The sequence below is a fragment of the Heterocephalus glaber genome, unplaced genomic scaffold, assembly GCF_053883595.1.
Source record: "Heterocephalus glaber isolate CG9 unplaced genomic scaffold, H.glaber_assembly_v1.0 deba00000621, whole genome shotgun sequence".
NCBI classification, from domain to species: domain Eukaryota; kingdom Metazoa; phylum Chordata; class Mammalia; order Rodentia; family Bathyergidae; genus Heterocephalus; species Heterocephalus glaber.
In genome coordinates, this window is record NW_028258153.1 from 13,331,641 (window position 1) to 13,358,699 (window position 27,059).

At 35.0% G+C, this 27,059-nt stretch overlaps 1 protein-coding gene across 5 annotated transcripts in view; it reads left to right on the plus strand.

The window, feature by feature from the left end:
- Erbb4 (erb-b2 receptor tyrosine kinase 4) overlaps positions 1–27,059 on the plus strand; it is a 1,128,010-nt gene that overhangs the window by 770,403 nt on the left and 330,548 nt on the right. For all 5 annotated transcript variants that reach the window (XM_004851107.3, XM_004851109.3, XM_013074521.3 and 2 more), the window contains exon 5: positions 16,353–16,418. In XM_004851107.3, coding sequence (XP_004851164.1) covers positions 16,353–16,418 — 66 coding nt within the window. The remainder of the gene's footprint in view (positions 1–16,352; positions 16,419–27,059) is intronic.

Sequence of the window (27,059 nt, forward strand, 5' to 3'; positions counted from 1 at the left end):
AAGGCCAAGGTTTATTCTCTGCTCTGACTCTAAATTAGTGGAAACATCACTTTGTTACATTAGGAATTATTCACCCCAGGCACAGAATATGTCGTGGCTCCCCTAGAAGGGTTTTATTGGTAAGTTTCCCTGAGCACAGTTTCTTCAGTCTTAAATTATATCACATGTCACTGTTGTGCTGGTAAACATTTAATAGACAGTCTCTGAAAAATAAGGAAGGGAGCCTAGATTTGTACTTTACTGATTTCACTGGTACATATCCTAATATCATTGCTTTCAGGCATTCAGAGTGGATTTTGGAAGAGATGACCATGGAGCCCACTGTTATGTATTATTTCCACCATACAGATTTGAGAGATCTAAATCCACTCATTGCATGCATAATAGTAAAATGTAATAAACTAGTCAGGACCTAATGAATGTTAATCATATATTATCTTTGTTTTAATAAAATTTACTTGTGGGTTTATGTAACCTGATATTGAGTGATAGCTGTATTTTAATAACCAGCTCTCAAACATTCTAGAAATCCTAATTGTTGGATCTGCATACTCTACTATATGTGAATATCAATAGCCCTACAGAGGTAATGCTAGGCTAAGCCCAGTGCAGATGGCTTTCATTTCTTTCTGTAATGCTGGAAAGAGAAAGTTAGCCTACAGACCCTTGTATGAACTGCTTATGGCCTTCCCCTGTGAGCAAATGCTGAATAGAACACACACATGCACATATACACAAACTCACAATTTGAGAAAGAAAAAAACAATTTTTAGGAACAGGGAAATTTAGCTCAAAATGAGCAAAGCAAAAATATGACTCTTCAAGGTCATGTTCTTCTAACATTTTTTCATTTAAATTATTAAATGGTACACTTAGCCTCTTCATTAATGTTAACTTTTGCATTTAAATTTTCCTTAAGGTAATGGTTAGACTTCACTTCTGTTTCACAAGGAAAGGCTTATAGGAATGATCCCATTCTTTAAGAGAAGTCCCTCTAAGAATAAGAGTTTCTGCCTTAAAGATTAATTCATCTATATCCTACAAGCTTCCTGCTCTAGCTCTTTCTTTTTATTAACTTTATTGGTACATTTTAGACATATATTATGATCACATTCATCATATTGAGCCCATACTCTTAAGTGAAATAATAGGACACACATGTGTAAATATTGAATTGTTTCTCTGGTGTGAGAAACTGAAAGTATGAATGAGGTCCAAAATGCTCTAGCTCTTAAAATGGAAATTTTTTTACCTTCTAATAGTTTTAATTTCCATTTCCATCCAAAAAATATTAAAACTTCCTCTTGACCATAGCTGATTAGAAGAAATATTATTTTTACATAAAATGAGCAGCAAAGATATTGCATAGCATCGTCTAAGACCTCATTAACGCCATAGTCTTTTCACAGGTAACTAATGAATGTGATGGTTTCTAAACTTAGATACACATCAGAATATACTCCTAGAAATTTTGCCTCAGAAAATTTTGCTTAATGATGGAAATCTAATTGTCTTTAAAGATGTCTTATTGATTCTAGGGACAGATACAAGTGGCCTAGTATAAGACTTCTATGCTATACTGACCTAGTACTTATATTAAGAAGTGGCCTAGTATAAGATTTCTATGCTGATTAAATGATTAACAAAATCTATAATGATGCCTACATTCCAGACCATATGCTGATTTGAACTTGGGATAGAACATAGGGGCTTGCTGCAAATTAGTTAATTGTTAAGTACATTAACTCTCTTGTTGCTATGTGATACCTCTAGGTCACTAATTTCAACAATAATGACAGCAACACTTTTAGTGTCTGTGGCCTTCTGGTCCTGGTGTATCAGTTTTGTTCTGTAGGAAGGTAACAGGAGCCCCATTTTGGGGTCTCCAAGAGCCTTAGCAGCTTGCGGTTCCTGGTAATGAGCAGACATTGCTGTCCTTCAGTGAAGGGGTCTGAATTTCTTGAGATAATAGCTCTTTGGGGTTCTGACACCTTATCCATCTGAGGACAGCCTTTGAGTTGATTGTTTATCTGAAATTTATTTTAAAACAATTTTTATGCCTTTTCACTAAGATGTGTGAATTTTTATTTAAAAACATATATAATGACTCAAGTAAAAGTCATTGATATTTTGAAAAACATTTTCATGCTACAGAGACAGAATGGGGAAATCTAAGGAATCAAAATAATTAGCTATTATTTGAAATGGTGACGTGATATTTTTTTAAAGGTGAGTCTTTTTTAAGAACTGGAGATTTTGAGGTCTTAGCAATTCTTTTTCTTTTTGAAGCTTTATTTTTCCTAGACAAACTCTGTATTGTACATGTCTTTAATAAATATAAAATATAATTAACTTTGCTTTGGACACTTTTTAATTTCAAGAAGTTTTTAGAGTCACAGAATATAAAACCAGGAGCATTAATGTGAAGTGATTAACAGTAAGAGGATCTGGTGATATTCCTACACCTATATAAGATTTTAAAAATGATCTTGTTAAATGGGAATTTGTTAAGAATTCTAAACCAAGGAGAATTAAGTGTAGAGGTTTAAATGCTAGGTAGATAGATAATAGTTAAATTTTTGCAGAGTAAGAATTCATCACTGAAGAAAATGATATATTGATTTGAATAGTAGGCACCTAAATGGAAAAGAGAAATTTACAAAGTATCCCATGGTTGATTTTTTTAAAACATAAATTCTTTGTTGTATATTTGGTGTCTTAAACAACTGTGAATAAAGTTGAATAATGGTTACACCAACTCTCTTCAGCATCGCCCTCTCCTCTCTGATTACCTGACTTTATCATGAGAAAGAGTGATTATGTGAGTTTCTGGCTCTGCCCCCAGCATCCACATATTTCATCACCAGGCACATGGTCCTCATTTTTTTAGCTGGTGAAAATGTCTTCACAGAACCCAGTTTCAATACTAAGTAGAATATAAACACCACTTTTTTCCTTTCTTTCTCTCACTTCTCATCACTTAAAGAAAGCTGAGATGTAAAAGGAAGATGTTTATAAATAATTGAAAATTCATGCAGACATCCACGTTTTCCTCGCCATAGCATTTACAAAGAAGTTTTCTGTGTGTCCATCTCTAATTGATGTTCTCTCACTGAGCCACTTTTATTTCAGTGTGGAGCACAGGTTGTGTGGTGGGGTGCTGTAGATTATAATAGGGTGGATGGGAGGGGGCAGAGTGTAGTTATCTCTCCTGGGAGCTGGGGAAAGATGAATATGGAGATCAAGCTGCTAACCCACTTAGCGATCTTTTAAGCGGAGATTGTTGCAAGCAGCTGTACACAACTTTTATTTAATTCTTTGCTGCCTGGCAAGAACAAATTATGTTCTATTTAGAGGTGATTCTTTTGCCAATTGTAGGTGCTCTTTTTAAGTAGGGAAGAAAAAAATGGAGAGAAAATTAGGCAGTGACATTTCTCTTAAAGTTCTCCTTAAAATACGAATAAGGGAAATACATAAAAGGAATAAAAAAGCTTGAATAAAATAATGAACAAAGGAAAAGCCATCTCAAAAATAGGTCCTCTGATCAGCCGCTTTTATTCTGCTATCTCTATCACTTTATTAAACAAAGATTTTGATCTAGGTGATTTTTAAAAAAAAATATTTTCTGTAGAATCAATTCACACTCTGTACTCAAGAAGTAGAATACAGAATTAAACTAGTTATCTAAATCATATGCCAAAGTTTGTTATTCAGAATAAAGAAATTGACTTTACCAAAAAAAAACCTTACTGTTTTGTAGATAAATCTAAAAGTTTTTAAAACAATGCAGGGTTGAATAAGCATCATTTCTATACTTCTAAATTTCATTAAATCACATAATTTAAAATAGTACATATTTTGTCAGAAAGACTTGCCATTTATTTTTGGTGGAATAAGCAAATGTCTAAAGTACTTACAATTGTATAATTGATAAACATCTGCTTTGCTTGGGTTGGCAGAGAAAAATAAATTAATGCCATGCAATTTTGAAACACTTCAGAAATAGTAAATCACTTCTATTACTGCATAGAATACAGTGGATCTAGAAAATTTTTCTGAGTAGAAAAATACCAATAATAAATGGATTTAGGAGTAGAAATATAATATCTGTTGAATGCTTTGGAAAGAGGAAATGTGGCATCCTAGAGGCAGAACAAATAGACCACACTCTCCTTCCTCTTTCTTCTTATTCTTTACACCAAAGGTTTTCACCTGAACTCATTCAAAATCCTTACCTATTCTGGGGCAAAGCCTCTGGAATTTTCATCCTCTGTATGATTGTTCCTGGGCTTCTTGGCTGTGAGGTGTGGCCTATTGACTGAACTCCGACTCTGGGTTTTACATAGTTTGAAAGTTGACTCTAAGAGTTTCTAAGTGCAGTTGCTTAGCCCTGCTATTCCTCCCTTTTACCATGAGAATGAATTACATTAATATCTGAAAATAAAGTTATGCTTGCCATTTAGTGAGTTTTAAATTATTTTTATGGTTGAAATCTGGTCCTCCAAACAGACATCACTATCCTGTCTCCTACCCTAAATATTACTCAACCTTCTCTTAGCTTCCCGGCATCATGTGTAGCCATGTGAGCATAAGGTGTGGGATGGGCAGGAACACTTTTTCTAGTGCTCTTGATATCACTTATAACACCTTCCTCTCTGCCTGTTGGCTTCTGCTAAACTCTGCTCATTAATCACATGCTTTACAGATTCTGACCGTGACCCCATATCTTCACTAACTCCATGTAAGCTATGCCCTAAATGACTTTGAATAAGCATCTTCATTAATGATCTCATTCAGCATCATTACCAAATATTTTCCAGACCTTTTAAAATCCATTGAACTTCACTATGTGCAGTAATCCCACCAGATACTGGGCCTTTTTGTGATGTAAAGCTTGTCTCCTACCCGTTTTAATCTGTCCTCTGTATCCTGAATTTCTGTTCCATTCTTGGATCTTCCAATATAAATTAGATATCTGGTTGTGTTGCTTAAGGGTGTGGACACTGAGGCCAACATTTCTAGCCTCCAATTGGTGCTTATCACTTACTGTGTGGCCTTAAGAAAGTTTTTAAACTTCTCTGGCCTCCACCTCCCAATCTGAAGAGTGCTTTCCCCTTAAAGTTGTCATAAGAAATTAGTCGCCTTTAACCATGAATGACCCATAGTAAAATTGAAATGCATCTAAACTATGACTAAATTTTTAACATGTTACCTACCAAGGATTTTGATTCTATTTGGAGGATATTTATTTCAGACAATTATAAAACAGAAAATATATTTTAGAAAACAAGAAACTGGGGGCAAATGATAGGAAGTCAGATTGATTTAGTCATAAATAATTTTCAGTGGAATACAGTAATTATCTGTACAATGGCTTGCAAATCATTTATCTTTCCTGTAAATATAACTCAATTTGCAGCTCTGCCAAGTATATGAAGGGGAAACTCTGAGATAGTTTGTTGATGGAATTGGATATATTATAAATCCATTATCTGCGAATTTTAGTTTTTGTAAATGAATTTCAAAGGTAAACTAATGAAACTATTCTACACTAAGACGTTGTAGGCTTATTACTTACTGGGTCACTTTTTTTTTAACCTCCATCAATTTTAAAATCTCTTTTCATTCAGGTTTACAGTGGCATTTTAGAAATGTTCTTGTTTGTTAATGTTATTTTTTTTAAAGTGTGAAGACTTAGAGATATACAAACACACACATGCCAACACATATATGCATGCATGCATACATACACACATATGCATTCACATTTATACAATCCTAAGTCCCTTTGGCAGATGAGAAAATAGAAGTCACGTAAGATGAGACTTCTGGCTGCTACACCTCGGAAGAGTTTGTTTAATATAGTTCCAGGGAGCTACCTAATCTTCTCCAATTTTTAACCCATTTTTCTTTGTTATCTGTCTCAGTGATGTCTCATCTCCCCAACTGAGTGCTACAGGGTTGCAATCTGTAACAAAAACTCAGTCTCCATCTCAGATATAATAAAAAATGGAGGCCACAAGATTAATGGCCCCAGTCATAATTATAAAGTCCCAAACCACAGACATTATAAGACCTTTCAGAATTTACTCAGGGTTGGAGACGCTATGTTAGCACTGTAGTGTGAAAATATCGACCTCTTTGTAGAGAAGTGTTGGTTTATTCAATCTGAGAAATCTACTGTGTTTTGAGCAAAGTTAGAAATTGTGAAGAAAAATTTGTTCCTTCCCTTATGGAACTTGTAAAAATTTCATCCAACACAGTTTCCCCATGATAATACCTATTTTATATTAATTCATAGAGGAGATGAGTATTCTTAGAGCCATGGTCTTGAAGTCTGATGAAAACAGAGGCTCCATCTGGATACACTTACTTTACAGTGTATCTGCACATACATTACAGAAAGTTCTTCATGCTCTAGTGAAATACAGAGAAACAATATGTTGCTTCTCCAGTGCTTACTACTCTGACAGTATAAAAATTACAGATATAGGAATATTCACCTTTTCTTTCCCTACCTACACAAACATTCTGTATCTGCCTGATGTTTTCAGCCAACCAGATCAGACAGATCTAACTTTCCTTTTCCCTTTACAAACCTACAGACTCTCTATCTTTCTGTCTTTGTCTGTCTCTCTGTCTGTTTCTTTGTCACACACACACACACACACACACACACACACACACACACGTTTCCTTAGGATGTTGTAATACCCATTCAGGATGAATAATACAAAGTGGGCAGAGAATGATTTGAACTGAGAGCCAAATGGCATAACAAAATATTTTGAGAGAATGGAAAATACTTGAGTCCACAAGCTGCATAATAATGATACAACAGAGTTGGTCATTGGCCACAGGGGAAAAGAGGAAAGGAGCAGCCTGGGGATAGAGTGTGATGAGTGAGGGGCTTTAAGGATGAAATTCATAGCTATCACCATGAGCAAAGCTTTAGATCCCATTTAATGTGCTTTGAGAGGAGTACATTCCTTTCGTTTGAATTTTGGCATGCAGAAATCTACATTTTGCTAGAATTCTCAGAGTTTCTGAACCCCAGTTTTTCCCTGCTCCTTCCCATTGCTCGACCTGTGGCATCTTAGTGATCATTTCAACTCTGCCCTAAAGACTTCTGTATCTATATTACTGGATTTATCTACTTCCTTTCCTCTATTTTTATTGCAGAACGGGGCTAGACCCCAGGGCCTTCTCAGTGAACTACATGTCCAGTCATTTTTATCTTTTTAAATTTTGAGACACTAAATCACTAAGTTACTCAGGCTGGGCTGTAACTTGAAATTTTCTCATCACTACTATGTTTATATACAGTATTGTGATAAATGGAAAAAAATATTGGTTGATGCTTATTATATACCACCCATTTTACTATGCTATTCCAGGTAATCACAGTGCTAGCATACATATGAAGTAGGTATCATCATCTATCTTTTATGTTTTATTAATAAGTTAAGTAATTTCTTTCTCAAGATTTCAACAGTTGTAAGTAGTGGAGACAGAAGGCAGACAAAAGCTTGTGTTTTCTGCTTTTTACTAGCCCCTAGTAAAGCTTGTATTTTCTGCATTTAGCAGCACTTCTCCAAGTGTTTCATTTTTTATATAAATACTTAGAGAAATACTTGGCAATATTCTAAATTGCTTATGTATTCAATAGTATTTGGACTATCTTAGCTTCTGTAAATGGTAGACTCTAATTTTCTATCACATTCTCCTTTAAAAATAGATGTCAGATACTAAAATGTGCTTATATTTATTGAAGTTATTTTAACACCATTTACTGCTACGCTTTAATAAGCAAATAGGAGAGTCAAATTAGTTGTGAATTAGAAATGAAAAAAAAGGGTAGGAGCAAATGTTTTGACAAGTGAACATGTTGCAAAAAGGGCTGATGTGCCGGAAAGGAAATGTATCTACTTAAAGGATACTTTCCATTTTCTTAACCATAAAATAAGACAAATAATAGTATGTGTGCACCAGTGTTATTGTGCAAATTCGATGAGATATGTGTAAGGCACTCATCTACTCTGTAGATAGCAGAATGTGTCGAATAAATATGTTAGATGATTTGTGCAGTTGATAATGTTGATGATTTTGTTAACACTGGATTATGAAGCATGGTGTAAATCTCCACGTCGAAAATAAACTCTTAAACACAAAATACAAAAAGAAAAAAGAGTGAGAGAAGTTAATTAACCTGCCTCAGGAATAGTACAAATGATACAGAGTGAGAATTGAAATTCTGACATGTCTCATCCATGTAGACTATGTATGAGTGCTTATTGGTTGGTATTTATATAAAATATTGTTATACAACCACAAGTTCAAGAATTTGAATTGATGCTACTAAATTTAATGATTGCAAGTTTTGGCTGATCATTGTATCTATCAAATGCTATTTAAATCTTAATGATTTTCCTCTATTAGAGGATTTTCTCCCACCTCTAGGACTGTTTCTTTGCATATATGGCAAGCATATTTCAAATGGTTTATCCAACTCAGCGATTAAAAGGTCAAATATGATAGATGGGTACAGAGGCCTTTGACTCATTGCTGGCTCAAGCATATCAACCCAGGGCAGCCCAGGGTATCAATCTTTCTATCAGGTGTTCTCATATGTATACAGTAGTCTATGAATCCATGCAAATATTCCAGACCCCATCAGTGCTGGCACAGAAGATTTAAGTAAAAAATAGTTAAATTATTTCTTATGTTCAAGTATATTTCTAATAGCTGCAAATGTTAAAAATGATATGAAGTTATAAATGTTTTCTTAATCTGTATTTTCATTAAAAATATCTATTGTCCCTTACCTGCACTAGCAAAAATAGCTCATAAAGCAACTGATTACATTATAGTATGTAGGATGGAAATTAAACTCACCAAAAAATTTGTGCTTATTTAATACACCTAAAACATTTAGGATAAAATGCAAAGTGAAAATAGGTCACAGAATTTATGAATGTATTATGTTAAAAAACTATATTCTACATATACATATATATAATATATGTATATATTTCAAAAACAGGAAAAATAGTGCAATGGGAAAGTTATCAAATATTTTTATGTTCTTTTTCATTTGTTCTACATTTTATAATATTTCCAAATCAAATGTGTTAGAAATAAAATCTAACAGATGCACCTGAAATAATTAATATTTAATAGGTCAGATATGTAATTGAAAGGTGGCATCCAAGCCATTAAGAAAGTAAGCCCTGCAGCCACCAACTATTGAGAAGGAGTGGTCCAGTGAATGTGGGGAGTGGACCTTGCAGGTCCCAAAACCAGCAGGAGGTAAGAGTGAGAGGAGTGAGCACTAGAAAAATAGGAGGAGACATGGTAATGGAGATGTAGAGGAGAAGGATAAATATAGTTGGGCCTTGGAAACCTTGGTTAGGACTTTGGCCTTTACTTTGAAAAATACAGGATGTCAGAAAATTTGACATGGTCTAAGATCACCATGACTGTTTGAGAAGAGAGATACAAAGAGGTCACAGTGGAAGCTCGGACACACGTTAGGTTATTGCATTAATCTATCAAGAAGAGAGTAGCTAATAATAAAAATGGTGCAGATGGAAAGAAGTGAATTGAATTGTATTTTGACATTAGTGACAACTGCCTATATTTAAGAGTTTCAATCTGTGCTGTGAAAGATTCTGAGGATGACTCCAAATATCTGGCATGCCCTTCAAGAAGGACTGAGCTGCCAGTGACTAAGATGGTGAATGGTTGCGAAGAATAATTTTTGGTCAGATAGAGAGACTAGTGATTCAATTTCAGACATATTAATTTTCAAATGCCTCCTAATCATTCAGATACAGATCTTCTTTTTTTTTTTTTGGTACCGGGTATCAAACTCGGGTCCTTGAGCTAGCGCAGCAGGTGGCGAAACTGCTGAGCTAAATCCCTGGCCTAGATATAAGTGCTCTTAAGCAGCCTGGAGGATAAGTTTGGTTCCACATAGTCTGGACTGTCTATATAAATGTTGGGAGGTGTCAACCTACTAGGGTTCTATGAGAATTAAATGAGTTAATATAGGGAAAATGCTTACAATATGCCTGGAAGAACTACTACATGTGGCTGAGCAAGTTGTGAATTTACATTTACAAGGGGATATCATCCAGAGGATTACACCCTGCAATACTCTCAGTGGTCCTGGAGGGTTCCCAGTAAGTGCTCATTATAATTGTTGTAGATAGCAAACAGCAGACATATCTAAATGTATTCTTTGTGTTTGTTGGTAATGCTTTTCAATTTGTGCTGAGCCCTTGCTTATGTATTTAGAAATGCACTGGACATCAATTGAAGCTTATTCTGTTCCACAGTAGGTGGAATTTCTATATTCTACTCTGTATTAGCAGCTGTAAACAATAATAATTAATCTTTTTAATTGCTTGATTTGTAACAAAATTGTTTAGAGAATTTAATTTTTCCTTATAATTTTTAGTCACTTGGTGTTATTTATATAATAGATTTTCAAAAACTATTTGGACTGTTTACCATTATTTTCTTGAAGTCCACTTATGTTGGTTATAATAGCTTACAGAATTTTGAAGGTTTACAGGAATGTAGAATATACAGGACAATAATGTCATAAATTGCACTGTAACCGATCTTTCCACTCCAGGTGAAAGATGATTCATTTTGACTGTTCATGTTTATTTTACTTTTGTCATAATCTACATTAGATTATATCAGTCATTGCTATGATAACATGTACCAGTAGATATCAGTAGATTATCTACCAGTAGATAATCAACATTCTCATGTTCTAAATAGATTATCACTTTTCTTTTTGATAGCATAATTTGTGTTTATCTGACCATTGTACTTGAATCTGTAAAGACAGATCTACACTCAAGCTAGCTAATGGAGTAATTGGCTGCTTTCATTTATGATTTAAAAGGTTTTGAGAAATGACACTCGTTGATTTTCCCAAACTCACTCTGTCCAAACTTCCCATTTACTCCTGGGATTTCTATAATTATAATTTTCTCCTACAGATTGGTCTGTCTTTCTAGAGGAGCTAAAGAAAAATGAAAATTTTCAAAGAGAAGTTATTATCTAGAAACCATTACCCAACTCAGTGTGCCATATTAACCGGCTTGTCCATTAGCTGTCCCATCTGAAATCCTGTCTGACATTGCACCAGAGGAAATACTGTGCCCTCCGGCAGCCATTGATTAGGAGGAGTTAAACTCCTGAAGAGCTTGTAATTATATGCCACATCATCATCTTCTACAAACTCTGTCATTTTGGAACCATCAGTATCAGAATCCCTACTCATCCTAGATTATAAAACTAGCATCTTGCATAAGCTACACCACCATCAACATTAACTTCTGGAAACTATGTTTTGAACACATTTTCTCTTTTGCAGGTCAAACCATATAATTTCAATGCTCAAAACCTTGGGCAATTCCAGAATACCTATTCAGAGTAAACGCCAAACTGTTTAAAAGACTTTCAGAACATACGTATTCATACTTCAGCTGCTGCTACTTAAACAGTTCTCAAGAAAGATTAATACACATTATTGTCCGAAGAGCTGTGCTCATCCTGGCCTCTCTGTCGCCATTTCTGTTAACCCTAGGCCTCCCCTTACCTCCCCTTCTCTACTGGACAAACTCAGGATTTGAGTCCATCTGAAATGCTCACCCTTCTGCAGAGCTTTTCTCAAATCCCTCCATGCATTTTATTATGGATACCTATATTTTAACAAATATTAGGGTTATCGTGATTGCTTACTTCTCTATTTCCAGGATCCAGAGAGCTCATAGAGGCCAAGACGCTGATATATTCATTCATTTTTTTCATTTTCTCCACTACAAATAGGGACTGGCTTACATCAGGCCTTCAGTAAATGCTTCTTTCTCCTTTTTGAATTATATTGTCATGAGAAAGATAGCATTTTCTCACTTCTTTTCCCAGTAAAAGTCACTTTAAGAGGTCAAGAATGCCAGTTTTTAAAAGGACTGAAAGAATCTAGGAATGTAACTGCATGGCCTTTAGTTACAGACAATCTAAGGATATAATCTTTTATGGTTGCCAGTGACTCCATATTTTGTAACTCTTCAACTGTCCCAGCATATTACTTGCAGAAAGCAATGCAGACACAGATATTGAATCCATCTTTTCTGTCAGGCAGTCACACAAACAAGCAAAACTTCAGGCATGAATTTATGACTCTTAAAAATATAAAATCAGTTCAAGGACTCCAGCTCCTAAAAAAAATGCAAAAGTTACATTTTTAATAACATCAGCTGGACACGCATAAAAGATGAACTTACTTGCTAACTTTCACGATGAGCAACATATTGTCAATGCAGAGGGGAATCACCTGTGAATTTAAATAATGCTGACATGAAATAATCAGTACTTATTTAGAAAATGAATAAAATTATGAAAGACACAGGAATGTTTGTTTAAAATTTTGTCTTATGTTTTATTTAATCTTTCTGGTTAAGTCAGGACGACAAAAAATATTACTTTGAATAATTGCTGCCATTATGATGTATAGCAATATGGGAGTTTTCATTTTAAGTGAAAAAGTGGCATCTTATCTCACATATATTTAAAAGAATTATTTCCATTAACAATGAAAATTAATCATGTAATAAGTTGAGACGTGGAAATGGACAGATTTGGACAGCACTGGCAAAGTTCCCAAAATTGTTTCCATTTAGATATTCTGGTGTGTGACTAATTTTTTTCCTTCAGCCCTTGTTAAAAAAGTACTCCTAGGAGAAATAGTTTATAAAACTAATCCACAATAAAATACTAACGACCTACAAGGTCGCTGTTCCTCTTGAAACCAGAACTGAGAATACTCGACACTAGAGAACAGAGAGCAGGAAAAAAATTCCCAGTAACATACAGGGCATTTGTGTTTCTGTTAGAAGAGAAACAAGGAACATTTCAGAGTTGTACCTACCCTCTCCACTGAAACATCCTTCATGATTTCATTTCAGATGACATGAAGATAAAAGGCTGTGTAAGGAATGTAGCAGAATCCCAAGCTATTATATTGTAATTCCTAGACATTGCATTGAAGTGATGTTGCTCACCCTGGCTTGTTCCAACTCCTCTTTCCTAGGTTAGGGGCTGTTATAAATATATGCTGGCTTTTCCCCTTAAAAACATTAAAGGACAACACTAGATACACAGTAGTCAAACTTTTTCTCTGCAGAATCAATCTAAATTAATTATAAATTCTAGAAGAGTACCACCCATGCTTACTTAGCTCAAAACTTTACCTTCAGTTCTTAAAATAGTACCTAATACACAGAACAAAGTTACAAAATAATTATGAGTGAGTAGTTAGAAGGTAGAAAGGAAAGCTAATAGAAAGTTTTATTGTTTCTCCTATGATAGATAATTACTATGGAAGCGCTTTATCCCATCATCTCTCTGACACTTTTGTGTAGCAGAAATGGTGAGCACAAAAGGGAGAAAATATTTTAAAACATTTAAAATATTTTATAGAGCTACACTGCCCAATTATCCTCAAAAATCGAACCATGGTAGCAGGTCTGAAAGTGGAATAAGTAATTAATTCCAAAATACCTCTGAGTAAAGATTTTGGTCAGATATCGTCACATTTATATTTTTGCAACAACTCGTGAAAACAATTTTGATACAAGTACCATACATGTACCATTTTGAAGTTCTAAACTGAACTGACCACATGGCCAGAGCTAAAAAATGCAGAGCTCCAGACAGACAAACCAAGGGAGGGTCGTCTTAGAAAGTACTTATGGAAGCATATTGCATTCAGGTTCAAGTATAGTGGTGGAATAGAATTCTGAAATGTGTAGGCCAAGTGACCACCTCCTCTTGGTTCACAAAGGGGCTGTGTGGGGAGCATAAGTCTAAATAAAACACATGAAGAGAAGCAGCTGCTGGTAGCATGCTTTTATAACACTAATGGGTATTTTTATTTAAGTACAGATGAAAACTGGAAATCACCAAAAAAAAAGAATCTCACAGTAGACATTCAAGATTAAGTTATTTAAACTGGGGTTTTTGTGTGTGTGTGTGGGGGGGGGGTACTATATCACCTGTTTCTAATAGATGAGCCTTGCTCTGCTTTATTCTCAGAACCACAAACAATATTTACAGACCGTGCCTCTTTTAAAATTTAAATTTATTTTCTAACATATATAAAAGCATAGAAATTGTGCAAATTTATGGGCCTTTTAATATTGAGGCTGGCAATGTATTTCTGGGTTGTAAGATATAATTTCAAAAATAAGAAGGTCAGAAACTTTAATCCATTTAAAAGGGACTATTAAGAGTATGAAAATACCTCTTACTAATGTTACTTAGCTTTCTTTCTCAGCCCAGGTTTTCTCTCCTTCCTTCCTTCCTTCTTTCCTTCCTTCCTTCCTTCCTTCCTTCCTTTCCTTTCTCTCTCTCTCTCTCTCTCTCTCTCTCTCTCTCTCTCTCTCTCCCAGCTAAATTGTATTCTGGCCACAAACAATGAAGTTACATATTTTATTAGCCCCAAACACAATTAAAGAAGTCCCAGATTAAATGGTAGATGATTCTCTGCTTCAAATATCTTCATTTAACAGACCACTTAATGGGTCGATTTAAAGGATTTCTACACCAGTAAGAAAACACATTAACTGTTACTTTCTCATAAAGTTTGTATTCCAAAAAGTTTTTAATGCTTCCTATTTTGTCTCACAGTCCTTTCTAATTTCCGCTGGTATAAATCAATTTCAATTTATTAGCTTCGTACAAAGGAACTGCAGTAAGTTTTTAATAATAATTATCATTATCACTGATTAAAGTTATATTGTTCTGCCCAGATGGAGTCCTTTTCCTGTCAGCTAGAATGAGCTTGCATTATGTGATTATAATGTGTTTGGATCTAAATAAACAGATGGCAGGGTGACAGGATATTATACACTGCTGATGTCGGTAGCAGTCTGTCACAAACAGAACTGCTTTAAATAAACTGTGGTAGCAAGAATCCTCATATTATATTACGAGAAGTGAGCCTAAGTATGTAAGTTGGAAATAACATGGCTCACTTCCAAGAGGAAACCACTAGGGCTGATGCACACCCGGGGAAGAGGTCTGCTGAACTTGTAGAGTGACTGTGAGAGCAGCGATCCTTGCAGACTCACTGGGGGAGGGTTCTCCAAGTGGCCAGATCTTCTAAGCTCGTCGGGCCAAGTGAAGATGGAAATATTTGGTATAAGTATTTGATGATTTTTACAGTCTGGTTAACTTTGCTAAACACTGAATTCCCAATTGACATAAAAAATCACAGCGGTTTAATAACAAAGTTGTTATAGAAAAACTTTATTGTTAACTAGGTTTCCATATTCATTCTACACAATAAGCCACATGCCAAAATCTAGCCTGAAATTCAGAAACAACCTTCAAAGAAAAGTACTTCACATAATTTCTAGCTAGTGTTTTTATTTTTGAGTCCTTGTGGGAATTTATGGGACAACTGTGCTTGTTGAGGCCAATTTCCATAATCCCCAGTAGATAAGTATGCCACTGTACAGCCGGACATGGTGGCACATGGGTATTATCCCAGCACTCTGGGAGGCAGAGGCAGGAGGATTGCAAATTAGAACCAGTCTAGGCAATTTAGCAAGAACTAGGCTCAAAAATAAGATGTAAAAAATGAGCCAAAACTGGAGCTCAATGTGAAGGCCCTAGTTTTAATCCTCAGTATCACCAAAAAAAAAAAAAAAAAAAAAAAAGAAGAGAAAAATAAACAAATATGGCACTGTAGGAATTTAAGGCCAACATTTGAAAATGGATACACTATCAATAACACTTTTGAAGTGTGCATAAACATTTTGGAGCTTTCTAAAATATCTTTAAAAATTAGCTTTTAAGATGTTTTATTTCACCTTTTATTCTGGTGTTTTGCCATGTGTTTAAAAGAATGTATTCTTGTTTTTACAAATTCAACTATTAATTTCATTTTTATCTGTTGCAACCATTAATCTGCAAACTTTAGAAATTATATCTAGTAGAATGGATCAACAGAAAAAACAGTATTCAATAAAATGCAACTTATTTAATATAACTAATTCTAAGTAATTTCAGGAATTCATTTATTTTCTTCTTGCATAAAACGATGAGAGGACTTGAAACACTAACAGACTATGCTTCTGTTTGGCAAATGTAGAGCACTCAGGCTTTGCTACTTAATTGGGCATCTTAGGAGCTATGTCTCAACTCTAGTGTGGCATGAAAATTCCCACGAAGAGCCAGAATATTCTCTTTGAGGAGTGACTTCTTGTCCAAGAGTGACAGATTATTTGTAGATGACCTTTCTGCCCTCATTTTTTCCTCTTCTGCAGGTGGACGCTGCCACAAGTCTTGCACAGGCCGATGCTGGGGACCTACAGAAAATCACTGCCAGACTTGTAAGTGTTCATCAGTGAAAAAGCATAGGTTTGAAATAGTCAAAGATTTTAATAATTGATTCTTTTCATGGTTCTGGTCATGCAACCATGACAATGAGCTTTTGCCTTCTTGTGGTAGATTTGCTTCTGTGGAAAGAAACTGCCTAATGCCATTGCTTTCAAGTGGAATTTAATATATAATTTGATTCTTATGTTTATTTATGGCTTCTAGGTTAATGATTCTACAGCATAACTGAGGGGATACTACAGAAGCTATATGTCTGTATGTATCTGTGACTTCAGAATATATCTGTAAAAGCAGAAAATTGAAATGTGTGCAAAATGAAAACAATTTAACTTCAAGTAAATGAATATTTTACTACTTCTCCCAAGTAGTTATATTATCATTCATTCATGAGAAAAAGAAAAGAAAATCAGTGTACTGTGTCTCTGTTGTATTCCAGGCACTGTTCAAAGCACACAGATATAATCTGTTAATTATGGACATGTATTAACTATTGTTATTAATGAATCTTGCTCTTAGACCATGTTTCTTGGGTTAGTCATTAATTAGTAAAAGTAGAAGACTACTGTTGCTGTAACATTTAATAATAAAATGTACTAAACATAAAGATAAATATCTAATATTTTCAATATTCCTAAATTCATATTATACTCAAATGAACTCTGAACATTCACTAATCTTCAGGACAAACAGGTTCCCTTAAAAATGGAAAACAAAATGCTCTCTACAAATGGTAAATACCCATTGTTCTTGCTATAATACCAACCAGTGAAATGATGTATAAATAACAGTGTGGTGACAATCTCAAATGTAGTCTTTCTTAGAATGGAAGTCAAAAAATATATTGAATATTTTAACATGCAAATATTAGATATTGTGGTAATCTGTTAGAAAGTTGTATGAAAGTTTAGAAGTTTCTAATTTGTCTCAGTTCATAATATTTGTTACATTCTGTTTCAACAAAGAAATACAAAAAGAATTACCTTATTGTAAGCCACCAAAGGAAAAAGTATATGAAAAGATATATTCTCATATTCTCAATGATTTCTTAAGTTTATTTTTAAAATTCCTTTGCATTCTCATATTCAAAATTCATAAAATTTAAGAGAACAAAGTAGCACTCATCTGTGTCCCACATTTGTCCCTCTGCCATCCATAGGGAATATTTACTATTAGCAATTTTCTTTTTTGGTACTGGGGATCGAACTCGGGTCCTTGCACTTGTGTGGTAGGTAGCAGAACCACTGAGCTAAATTCCCAGCCCAATTTTTTAATATCTTTAAGGATAATTTATGCACACTCAATATATGTCCTACCCATTTTCATACAAGTGTTAGCCTGCTTTGCTTATTGCACTCTGATAATCAACTTTCTGTTATTATAATGAAATGTCTGACGTAATTAGCTTATTAGGAGAACAAGGTTATTTTGGCTTATGGTTCTGGAGGCTTCAGTCACTGAGCGGTTAGGCCCTTTGGCTTTGGGTCTGTTGCAAGGCCACACATTATGGCAGGGCACATGTGGCAGAGCAAAACTGTTCACCTCATGGTAGAGAGTGAAAAGGAAGACAAGGCCAGGGTCGCACAACCCCATTTAAGGGCATATCGCCAATGACTCTGCCTCACCCCAGAGTTGTACCACCTCCCAATGACACTGTGGGCAGGAGACCAAGCATTATCAGATGACCCTCTGGGTCATCAACTTGATATTTCATTCCACACATATGTGCATGAATTCTTTGTATATCAGTACTTAAAAATGGCATTTGTAGGGTCCCAACAAATGTATTTGTAATTTGGTAGAGATCATCGACATAGAGAACTCATTCTCTGTAAAGACTGTTAACAGTTACCTCTGCCAGGAGCAATGTGAATGAATGCCTGTCCCCCAATTCTCTTGATAACTCAGCACATTATCAAATTTTTGTGTCCTTGTCAAAAGGTTAGATGAAAAATAGTATCTCAGAGTAGAGTAAATTAACTTATTTAATAGAAACAATGCTTTCTGGCAGGAATGTTTTGACAAGAATTTTAACAGGATTTTGTAGTCAGATTAGACTACTGTTTGAAATTCACTCACTACAATACTTGGAGACAATGTTTTAATAGCAAAGAAGTCAAAACCAAGAAGTGCACAATGCCAGGATGACACTGATGTGGCCATCTGTGAGAGGTTCAGATCTGTAAAACAATTAAGAGACATTGCAGCACTTCGTGATGAAGTGATAAGTAATCATGAAAATCACTGAAGTACATAGAGATCTTGGTTTTTCATGGCAAAAAAACCAAACCAAATCAAAATGAACCAAAACAAAACAACACCTACTGAGTTGTTAATCTTAAGATGAGCTATTGTGAACTGAACTCCTTACCTTATCTTTGTATTTATGTTAAAGAGTGGTCAAAGAGGCTTCCTTTGCAGCCTGCTATTTGTGCTGGACACTCTGGCAGGACTACCCACTTTAGATCCAAGGGAGTGAAGGTGCTGAGATCTGAGAAATGCTACTACAGGGCTGGCTCTCCTTCTTTTGGGTAGGGAGACTTAAGATACCTTGCCCTAGTGTTGTTCCTCAAGTGCTCGCTCCAATACCAGAATGCCCCCCTCCTCTCCCCATTCCAAGTTCTCCTATGGGTGCCTCCGGCATTATTTTCAGTTTTTGGTTAAAGGTAATGGGCAGGGAGAGACCAACCTATGTGATCTGTGCTAGATGAGAATTCCTGTGTAATACTTTCAATACTATTAATAATGAAAATCAAATACAATTAATTTATTTTATAATTTTAATTTTGTCTCATTTCTTTATATATTCATATATATATTTGTAGAATACAAAATACAGAAAAATAATTAGATGATAAAAGTATGGTATATGTTATATGTTTTTGTGTGGGTGGAAATATCTCTGATTGGGACATATGAATACTGTGGGAAGGCAGAATGGAAAGACAACATATATAGGCTTCCCCAGATTTGATCTGAAATTATTTTCCTTCACTTTAACCAGTGCTCAAATAACCGAAACTTTTAATTTCTTTGAACAGATTTGATTATGATGGCCAAAACTTACAAAAGACATAATTTTTCTCAACATCTCTTATTTTTATAATAGAAAACACTCCGGATAATTCCCACACAGACACATGGCTTTTTCTGAGAACTACCTGCTTTCAGAAAGTCTCTCTGTAGTCCTGTGTGCTCTATGTGACACTTTACTCTTGGTCACAAAGCTTGCTTCTTTGCTGTTTTGGTTTTTGAAAGAGGGTCTTGTTATGTAGCTCAGGTTGGCCTTGAACTTACTATGTAGCCCAGGCTGGCCTTGATCTCACAGCAGTCCTCGTGCCTCAGCCTCCCAAATGCTTGGGATTACAGGTGTGCACTGCCAAGCCCAGTGCAAAGCATGTTTCTGAGCCAGAGATGGTTTTTCCTCCCAGAGGACATCTGGTAATATCAGAACATTTCTGGTTGTCATAGTAGGGAGGTGGGAGAACAACTATTGGCACTCGTAGGACAGACTGGGGATACTGCTGAATAACATGCAGTACGCACAGGGCCATGACCACCACTGTCCAAACAAATAAGATTCATTCAGTATGAAATGTTTCAGTAGCCAGGTGCAATGGCGCACACCTGTAATTCCAGCTCTTATGGAGGCTGAGGCAGCCTGGACAACTCAGTGAGATTCTGTCTCAAGGGAAAAATATAAATTTATAGTCTCAAAGTTGAGAAATTTTAAAACAGGTGCAGGCCTCATAACAAGTGCTGAGCCAGTGAAATTCACTTCCCCAGAGAATTTATATTTGGGATCCAGAGCTACTGGTTCTGCTATCTTAGGAACTTGAAACTGAAGAGGTATTAAATCTAATTGAAGTTTCCATTTTTGGACCACATGTGTTAATAAGAAGCAGAAATAACCAATCTTTAGGAACACTGAAGAAAAATGCAGCTATGCAGAGAATTGGGAAAGAAAAAATTGCTATTCTGATCATTTTTACCTCCTGATTCTCTGGGCTTCATGAGATCCAGATGCATTTCTACCCCAGCTGCCTTGAGAAACAGGATGCCTTCTATGTAGTGAAGTGTAGTGTATTACTCACCACCAAGAAAGGGGGCTTGCTTATGAAAATTATCAATTTATAGTTTATGTATCAAATAACAGTCACAAAGTTACTGAATTCATCTAAGTTTTAGGAATAGAAATGAACTTACTATAACCCACAAGTCAGATAATGGTGACCATGCTACTCTACAGAGTCTATTAAATTTAAATTCAACACACATACACCTAAAACATACATGTGCAAGTTTTAGTATTGTGCAGCACTGAGCTTCATGGCTTATAAAATAGTTCAATTTTCAAGGAATTTCCTGAAAGTTAAAGAAGACAGTTATCATTAACTTAACTTTACAACTGGAGAAACATAAGCTGATGAAATGACAAAAAGGTTGTTAAATTTATAGAGCTAATAATTAGGATTTCAATCCCAATATTCCAATTTCTAGAGATAATACTGTCTCATGTTTACTGGAAAACACACGGTGGTAACTGAGATTATTGTATTTGAAATCAGATGATACAGATCTCAGCTATCTGTACTTCCTGTCATGGGACAGTGATCTCTCTAAATCTCAGTCACCACATCTATAAAATGGAGATACACTTATCTCAGAGGGTTGCTTTTTTGGGAATGAAATTCAATATGTTAATATGGGTGAAATGCTTGGATATTTGCTGGCACACCCTAAGGATCCAAAAAATAAAGCTGTTACTTTAATAAACTAAAGCAGAGATGTTAGAAAGCTTAATCCTTTTTAAAATCTGAATGCCTAGTGTTGGATGAGAAACCCTTGTGGCCAGCTCCACCTTGTGAGGTCTGCTGACACACAGTGTCCAGGAAAGAGAACTGGAAGCCTGGAGTGAAATGTGATTTCTTTGCATGGACGTTCATTCCTGTTCTCCATAGTTGTCTGACCTACTGGAAAGATAGATTACTTCTCCCTGTTTACATAGCACAGCATCTTGAGGTACAGTGTGTTTACCCAAATATATACTTGTAAGAATTGACTTTTAGAATGACAGTCATATTTTTTTGTGTGAGAATTAGACCTTTTGAAAGATTCCCTAACAATGTGAGACCTCCAGAGATTCCATGGAGGTGTGACATACATGATCAAATTTTTTTTAATGTAAAATTTTCTAGGCTTTATTTAGATTTCCAATTGCTGACTTGTTAATTAAGATATATTATTTACCCTTAGGCCCACTTGAGGAAAGCTTTTATCTGAACCCTGACTCAATTTTTTAAGAATCATAAATTATGTTTTTCAACAATATTCTTCTTTCATTGATTGACAATTCAAACAAACATTTTGGAGTCTTAAAGACATGGACTCATTAATTTCTAATTATTCCTTTGCCTATAACTGGATTAAATCCCTTTTATTAAGAGCTTCTCTGAAGCTATTCAACTTATCTTCTGTCAAATATGTCCTTATTTTTTATGGAGAATTATTTTTTGATATTTTTGTTCAATATGTTATGGAAGGGAAGTCCAGTACTTTAGCTCAGGAAGCTGAAGTTGGGCATATATTGTGTTCATCCCACATTAACAATGCTAACTTCTCAAAGGGGCTCCCTCTTTGCAAATGTGCTAGGAGTCACCCCAGTAGCTTAATATTGAGCACTTATGGTAAAGACAAATGACAAGAGAGCAAATTCATAGTAACAACTGACAGGTTAGAGTAAAATGAAGCATGGAGGGGTGGTGAGAGTTGAAAACACTGGTGGACACAGACATAGGAAAATAAAGATGTCCACTCTGAAGACAGTGAGCTTCAGACCAGCACTGCAGCTGCTGAGGTTTTAATTAATTAATTTTTGTGACAGAGTCTGGCTATGAAGTTCAGGCTGGTATTGAACTCACAGCGATCCTCCTGCCCCAGCCTCCTGAGTGCTGGGATTGCAGGCATGCACCACTATGCCCAGCTTATTAAGGTTGTAAAGCAGCAGAAATGAGGAAAAGGTTTAGATTTTTGTTTTTAATAGAGTTAGCAAAATAGAAGAAGAGTGAATATATGACCAGTTTACTATCGACATTAGCTTGGTATTTAAACTTTTCAGGCAAAAATTTTGGTAAAATTTTGTAAATTTTTACTATAATTTAGTAACATTTTAAAACTTATTTTCTGTCCTGATTTGGGTGTTATAGTTAGTTTGATTGCATGCTGAATAATGTCTCCTTATGTCTCAATATAAGCTAGAATGAGCAGTGTTAAGGGTTGGACCTAATATCCTCTTCTTCAAAGTCTTGTGTATTCAGAATGGGGGCTTTTGATAGTGGTTGGATCATGTAGCACTGTGTTTATCAGTGGATTAATCCATTGATGGCTTTGTGGTTCAGTGTGCTTCTAGGTGTTGCGGCCAGATCTGAGATCACCTTGGGGTAACTGGAAGATTGTGTTCGTGTCCCAGCTCCTCCCTTCTTTCTCTGTGTCCTGACTGGCAGGAGAAGTCCTCAGTTATGTCCTCCCACCGTGCTATTCTGTGTTGGAGCCAACCAACCATGGACTGAATCCCTCTGATAACTATGAGCCAAAATAATACTCTCCTCTTCTAAGTTGAGGCTGCTGGGTACTTTGTTCTAGCAACAGAAAACCATCTAATACCAACTATTTCAAAACATTTTTCTAAAATGTAAATATTTTTCTAAATAAATTCTTTCAAAAAATTTTAGATGATCTAATTTTATATTAATGTAAGTAAATGATGCTTGTAGAATCTTGCTAAGTAAGTGTTCAACTGTTTTCTCTTTAGCACCTTGAATTCATTCTCCTTAAATCTTTGTGTGTGTGTGTGTGTGTGTGTGTGTGTGTGTGTGTGTTAGAGCATCCTGACCCTATAAATCTAACAAGAATATTTCTCACAAGGGTGCCAAGGGTCAAAATGGAACTTAGGCTTGGATACTGAGAGCTGCATTACATGTGAGCAGCGACTCCAACTTGAAAGTCCTTTTAAGCTCAGCTGAATCGTGGCTTCATTGCTCCACAGCACAGCTTAAGTAAATTGATTCAGTGGATTAATGTAGTCATGTCAGGGGAGACAAACTTATCTGCTGTGTGAAGTCTGAAGTTTAAAGAGGTATTATTTAGCAGGCTTACTGGGAAGAATGACAACTCTCTCTATTCATAGGAACTGAGTCCTAAAGTCTTGGCTCCATAGGTGAAGGTGTAAGAGAGACTAAGCTTTAAGAAATAAATGATAATGATTAAAGGAACAAAGTTATCTCTGTCCCTGCAAGATATATGAAGCACACTTATCTCATTTAAAATAGATACTGCTTGTCCTTCTTTATCTTTAAGCAAAGTATCTGTCCAGCTCTCTCTAGTCTTCTACTATCAGGGTGGATGTTGGTTTCATTTTACACATTCCTTTTGTCCTCCTAGACCCAAGGTCATCTCATTTAGTCACTGAATTTTGAGAGAGGAGAGGGAAGAAAAGCATACATGGAAATATTAGAGTTAGAATTTCTCAGCCTCTGCATACATTTTATATTCAAGCAGTCATAATTGTCATCAGTTGCAGATTACATAATTAGAAAGCTTGCTTGACAACAATTCAACATACTTTTCAGTCTTCTAAGTTGCTTTACAAATGTCATTTCTCACCTGGAGATTGATTGAAAATTGTAATCATATTTGGCAATGGGTTAAAAAAAGTTATTTGTCTTCTACACTGAAATATTACCCCAAACAATCTGGTGAGGACATATTTTAACTGCTGAGTGACCAGATAGATTCTACTTTTGCTCTTTTAGTTGCTATTAAAATAATTAAAGCTAAGGAATTATTTTATTCAAAAGAAAACTACTGCCAGTAGAATTCACTCCTTCTTGCTTACTAACAATATTCTCTGTAACCAGATTATCTCAAAATTGCTTTTTAACTTCAAAATAGAATAACAGTTAAATTAACATAATCAGTGTATTTGTTGTGGATAATTGTGAGTGGGGCATTACTCTATTGGCAAAATAAACCTTTGTTCCAAACAACATTTTATATTATTTATTGCTTTTATAAAGACATTAATAAAATATGCTAGGAAAATTTCCAAATAATTTAACATTTTTCTCAGTAATTTATTATGCTTCAGCATAAAGAAAGTTATTCCCAACAATGGTAATATAGTAAAAGTTTTGCATTAATAATAGGGAGAAAAAATATTTGAAATATCTATAACTTTAACTTGGTTTATACATTTCATTCATTTTTAGAAGAAATGTTAGAAATAATATAACTCCATTTTTTGTTCTAAAACATATGTGGAACTGCTTTGAAGTGGAATATTAAACTCTGAGAAACTTATATAATTTTGTTCCTCAAAATTTTATTAAAAAAATGTTGCATCTCAGAATGAAATTTTACTTTTTGTCATGAAATTTCCAAAAGTTTCCTGTGGACTGTGAAACCAAAATGACAAATTGTGAAGATCATAGACTCATTAGACTTCCATACATACATACACATACAATTTGTTTAAAGTTTAATTGTGTTTACAGTCTTTGTTGGAAAAAGGTTTAAAATGAAGGTGCTGATGTGGTAAATATTCAGTTAGAGAAAAGCAAGTGGGAGCCAATGGAGAAAAGAGAAAGAGCTGAGCCAGCACTCTCGATCCATCAGGGTTACGGTCAGCCTTTGTTAGAAGCTGGCATCTTTAATTAAAACTCTTGTATTTTACTAATAACTTTGCATGTCCATAAGCCTTCTTATTGATTTCAATTATTTTCTATTTTCTTTTTTCTGGATCTATAGCTTCTAGAGATATTGTAAAATTAAGGGAAACATTACAATGGACTAATTACTTGTACACATTTAACATTTCAAATGGTGACCCAATCATTTCCTTGAAGAAAATGAAAGAAAAACCTTGGATACACAGTACTATTCATTCTGTACTAAACTTGGCAATATTTGTTGATATCTATACTTTTCTCCAAACTTTAAAAGAAGATAGTTTCCATTTTAAATATAGGAGATCTTTTTATCTGCAATGCTTTAAAATAGTTTAATGTGATTCAGGAAATATTGCTTAATGGCATACTAAGGACTCATGGGACAGAGCAAATAGAGGACTTCCTGTATTCTTTCATTGTCCTGTCTCTCTCATTATTCTGGCTCTATGCTAACAGCTTCACATGTATTCTTTCCTTCAATCCTCCTGCATCATTCCAGTATATCCTGGGAACAAAGTGGGAGGGACAACCTGCAGTGGATGAAACAGAATTCTGAGGGAGGAGAGTGAGATCATTCCAAGGTGTGGAGAAATGTTGAAGTATGGATATTTTTCCAGAGGCATGAAGTGTGGAATGTGTCACCTTGGTAGAGTTTGAAAACTACAGTTAAAGACTTGAGTTCTTTTGTGTTACTTCTGATCACGTGGTTTTTGCTCTCTTAACTGTTGTCCTATCTTATGAACCATGAGAACGGGGTCAAGGGTACACATGGAACCATGAGAGACAGCTCAAGTACGTATATAGGCATCCAAAGTTGTTGCTGCAATAAGTGTAGTAAGAGAAGGAACAATTTGTTTTTGGTTTTACATATCTGTATTTACTTGAATTTCTCTGAAATGTGCATTGCATATGAAATCACTGAATTTAAAGAAAGAACAACAAATAAATCATACCTTCCTTATTATGATGTGATATGTATAATTTTTGACAATTTACAGACTTTTATCCTGACAAGAGAAATGGTAATTTATCGATATATTAATAATACATAGCGTCTTTATTTGATATCTACAGATATATTATTCTCTATAAATATTTTGCTCAAAGAGAGTCATAATTGTTGTTTTGTATGAGCCTCATGTTAACATACTGTCATGGAGGAGGAATTCAGACAACCCTCATGGATTTCCATGACAGTGGTGAAGTTAAAAAGCACAAATCACAAGAAAGAGCCAGTCTGGCAGGCACGTCCTAGAGGGAGGCCAGGTGCAAGCACTCTATTGCACAGTGATTTTTCTGTAGCCTCTGATATCCTGAAACTTTGGAAAAAAAAGAAAAAAGAAGTTTCATCTCTAGTGAATTCTAAGTTCCTGAATTCCTTAGAATGTTAATTGGAAAGAGCACTTGGATTCGGGTTTTTTTTTTTTTTTTTTTTGGTACTGGGGATCAAACTCCGGTCCTTGTGCTTGCAAGGTAGGCAGCATAACCACTGAGCTAAATCCCCATCCCCCAGATTGGTTTTTCTAATTTCCTAATTTGACCTTTGTCCATGCAATTGAGCAGTATTTTCAAACTGCTGGTCACAACTCATTAATGGACTGTAAATTCACTTCCTGGTCCCTCACATTAAACTTGGGCTGAAACAGGGTAGTTTAGAATAAAACAGCCCAGATCAGAATAGAGCAGAAATGATAATATCAAAATGTTTCACACAGAATTTTAGTCAGTATTATTCCTCAGAACTTTTTATCATGTATGTTATATCATATTATTTGTACTGCAAATTGTGTTTTTAAAAAGTTTGAAAAAAATATAAAGGCGCATTAAATTCATTCACCTATTTGACAAGATAATTCCAAATATTTTCCATGAGAATAAAAGCAATATTTTGAAAATATTCTTCCTAATAAA